Here is a 3,818-nt window from a genome sequence, read left to right on the forward strand (position 1 = left end):
ATATATTTGTTTACATATATTAAGACCATTGTTATTGAGCTGATAAACGTGTTCACTAATAAAAGTAGTCATTCACAAAATTTCGAAAAATAAAGATAATCCATTGTTCGTCATCATCACCAAGATTATGAATTATGCTAGTCGATCTTCTGCACATTATTTATTCAGTAATAAAGTTTTTGGCTTAGATAAATATATGATTCTTAGTCTTTCGACAATGAGCGACAGCGTTGTGTTTCTCGAGGGCATGATCGTCACTAAAATAAGAATAAAAAATAAGAATCCAAATTTGTTGAGATTATTCTGCTGAGTCGCAATATAATATCATTATTATTTACAATTTACTTGTATCATTCTGTCTGTTAAATAATAGTTTCAATTTTGCTTGTATATTATTTATTTAAACAAAACATGTCCAAGATTTTCAATTACGATTTTTCATTGGTAAAGCTGGCGATTAAAATTTTTTCAAAGCTCACCTTGAAGGTAATCACTTTTTTTCAAAATGCTGTTTTTGGAAAGAAAGTGTAACTATAGTTAGAATTTCATCAATTAAACACATCGAGGAAATATCATATTGCTTTAAATAATTACGGTCAATACGTAAGGAAAGAAGCAAAGGTGATAACTCTGAGGAAACATCACGGCAAAATTAATACCGGAATATGCAAATTTGCGTTGATCGCAAAGAAAAATATTAGAGCTGTTTTTTGATTTTTGACAAATCTGACGTGATGGCGTATTGCTTGATAAATAACTAAAAAAATTGAAAAAGTTCTGAGCGACGTCAGACATTTGATTATTTGGGAAGGAAATCAATGAAAATGGAGTAATTAAGAAAATAATTGTTAAAGGTTTTTTTCTATTTTTTATTTTTAATTAAATGACTTCAAGATTTTAAGCTATAATCATAATAAATTTAATCAATATGTTTCAAAAAATAGTACCGTGTGTAGTAGAAATCAATATTATTATTTAATTTACACTTAGTTTTTATAAAAGTGTTACATTTTTATATACCATGTGCTTTGCTTTTGAAACCATTCTTACCTTCTGGCAGTTTACTCAAGTTTTAAATTTGTATTTTCTAAGTTTTGTACGATAAGTTTTGTAGAACTTTTTACTGATGCATTGTGGTAAAAGGATAGTGGCTTACATAACAGAATGTAAACACGCTATATCTTCATTTTTAAACGTATTCATCAATTAAGTTGAAATATATTTTGAAATCCATTTTTTACAAACATATTAAAATATTAAATTTAAGAAAATTTTAAATGTAAGAAAATAGTTTTTTAAATAAAATCTTTAAATTACTTCTAGCTTCGACAATATACAAAATCAGAGTTTAACAGTTATGAGTTACACAAGAACGCAACACGTCGTCCCGTCTTCACAATCATCAGCGTTTCTCTTCAAAGTTACCGTGTTGCAACTGGCCATACATTCTCCCAAAAAGTGTCGACATCGATGCCTGTCTTTTTCTCTAACTGTAAAATAAAACATTAGAATAGATAACGGATTTGTGTTTTTTGCATTTTCATTAAATTGAAATCATTCATCAATTTACTTACTCATTGAACAGCAGACTTCGCCATTTTCGGGACAACTGAGGCGACTAGTTGGGGTAGTACATTTACTAGCTTCAATACAAGATCCTGGGAAGCAATGTTCAGCTTCGAGAAGATCTGCAATATTTTGTCGTTTTTTTCATGACCATACAATTTAGGAAGCTTTTGAAATGTATTATTGCAATGTATAATTGAGATAAAATCTTTTTTTTTTCTGAATTGGAAAAGTAACCAATTTAAAGTTAAGTTGATTAAAATAGTAAATAGTCTGTTTAATTAACTCTTTTTTTCACAATGAAACTGTTTTATAAATATTGGATATTCGATAAAAAAACGATCTCTCTTGTATTTTGTAAGGTGCATGACGGCACTAAAACTGTTATCATAAAACTCACAATTGTCATCGACGTCAACGGAAATCTCCTCCAGCAGCGAATTTCCAGATTTGATGACGCACACGTACTTTCCGTGATCTTTCTTAGTGAAATGATTGATTAATAGAGCTCCATTAGCCGAGACCGATATGCGGCCTTTCATCTCAGGGTAGTCTGACAGTGGTGACGAGGAAATGCCGCGAGACCATTGATATGACAAATTATGGCCTGACTTTGTTCCCTTACAAGGTATCAACGCGTCATCGCCCTTTGATGTTGCTCTTCCGGCTTCGCTTAGAACATCTGTTACAGTAATGGCAACAGTTGATGCACATGTAACTATGAATTTATTTTTATAACTGTAATTTTATGTTTTTCATAATGACGAATGCTTGCTCATATACTACATTTCCTCATCAAGGGTCAATAGTCTTATCTGATATTCGTCAGAGTACAATTTTATCTGGAACTTTTTATTTTGTCTTAAATATTTATGGAAGCGTTAATTCACTTTAAACCTCGCCGTACTTTTTTCTTTATACATAAACAACTTGGGATTTTTCTCGAGGAAAAAGTCCATTTTTTCCTTAACTTAATTCCTCGACTTTGAGTGTTGTTTAAAAACTTATAGTCTCGTGTAACATTGTTTCTTTTTACTTATCTATGTTATTTACATTTTTTGCTGACATTGAATTATGTATTGCAATCACGTAACTAGCGATTGTAATTTTTGTTCTGTTAAACATTGGTCTTACGAGATCTAAGCATTTATGTTCGACAAGTATATTTGCGTATGTTTATACACATTAAATTTCGGTGTACATATGTTTAAATCGCACGTACATTTTTAAGTACCGGCATTGTCCCAGTTGAAACCAGTTTGAAAAAGAGAAATTATATAGTAACGTAAAGAATGTTCAAATTTAAATCTTAGAACTTCGAAAAATTATTGCACGCAATATTTTCTACTTGATATTTTCAAAATTATCGTTAAAAGCTAAATGTTCATTTCATGACTAGGAGGTGAACGATATGAAAATTATTATTATCGCGATCGAATTATATTTGCATATAATTTCTTCGATTAATAAACTGCAAAAGCTATATCAAGCGCAATAAATTGATTGCATTGTTATACTATATGTCATAAAATGTACTCACTAAAAATTGCGCAAACGACAATCGTAGCCGTAAAACCAGTTGTCAATCTAGCCATGGTGTTGTATCCTCGTACGAAAATATCAAGAAGTATTCGGCGTAAGTTGTACCTTGAATACTCACAGGTTTCCGGCAAGTGACAGCGTTTTATACTTGAAGCGCATCCGCGACGTCATTCCGTTTACGTAGTTGCGCGCACCATCAGAAAAAGAGAGGAGGGTCGATAAAGTAGAAAAACGTGAGTAAGTCAGATAAACACGCTACTATCGATATGTTCCTTACCAGCAGATAACACAAGTGCGCGGTTTGGCGCTTTATATTCAAGGCTTTTAGAAATCGCACGTGCCAATTTACTTTCACCTTTGTGCCCCTATCGTATTTTGACTCTTTTGATAAAATTTGCGCAGTTGCTTGTTATCTTTACGATGTTCGAAGTAACAATGGAGGTTTGCTTATGATGGAGGTTTGCTTATGATGGAGATTTGTATACAATTGTTAAATACGCGTTTACATTTCATTTTGATTCTACCGGATTATTTGGATTTACTGAGAAAACCTTTACTCTCATAACGTCATTATCGACCAAAACGGATTTGTTAAAATTTTCATCAAATTTTCATTTATGAAATGGAATCGCAGTGCTATTCTGTATTAGTTCTTTTCATTTGAATATCTTAATTGCAATGTTTCATACACTCTTTTAAAAATTGTTATC

General features: G+C 31.4%; 1 protein-coding gene across 2 annotated transcripts; it reads right to left on the bottom strand.

The window, feature by feature from the left end:
* Window positions 1-847: 847 nt before the first annotated feature.
* On the bottom strand, window positions 848-3,518 carry LOC131663961 (uncharacterized). 2 transcript variants are annotated; one of them, XM_058934765.1, is made up of 5 exons: window positions 3,386-3,518; window positions 3,107-3,255; window positions 1,967-2,248; window positions 1,575-1,688; window positions 848-1,490 (listed from the first exon to the last, which is right to left on the bottom strand). In XM_058934765.1, exons 2-5 carry the CDS (start codon window positions 3,159-3,161, stop codon window positions 1,363-1,365), a joined length of 579 nt encoding a protein of 192 aa, XP_058790748.1. In that variant the 5' UTR covers window positions 3,162-3,255; window positions 3,386-3,518; the 3' UTR covers window positions 848-1,362. The 2 variants fall into 2 exon arrangements, with proteins under 2 accessions (XP_058790748.1, XP_058790749.1); XM_058934766.1 differs by lacking the exon at window positions 3,386-3,518 and having other exon boundaries at window positions 3,107-3,266.
* Window positions 3,519-3,818: the final 300 nt, after the last annotated feature.

Source organism: Phymastichus coffea, unplaced genomic scaffold, assembly GCF_024137745.1.
Source record: "Phymastichus coffea isolate CEN01 unplaced genomic scaffold, Cenicafe_Pcof_1.1 PCOF00039, whole genome shotgun sequence".
NCBI classification, from domain to species: Eukaryota; Metazoa; Arthropoda; class Insecta; order Hymenoptera; family Eulophidae; genus Phymastichus; species Phymastichus coffea.

Excerpts from the sequence above, each read along its gene's own strand:
- LOC131663961 (XM_058934765.1), bottom strand. The coding sequence starts at position 3,161 with ATGGCTAGATTGACAACTGGTTTTACGGCTACGATTGTCGTTTGCGCA. Across the intron at positions 1,689-1,966 it reads CGTTGACGTCGATGACAATT|ATCTTCTCGAAGCTGAACAT; the intron begins GTGAGTTTTATG and ends AAAATATTGCAG. Across the intron at positions 1,491-1,574 it reads CGAAGTCTGCTGTTCAATGA|TTAGAGAAAAAGACAGGCAT; the intron begins GTAAGTAAATTG and ends TTTATTTTACAG.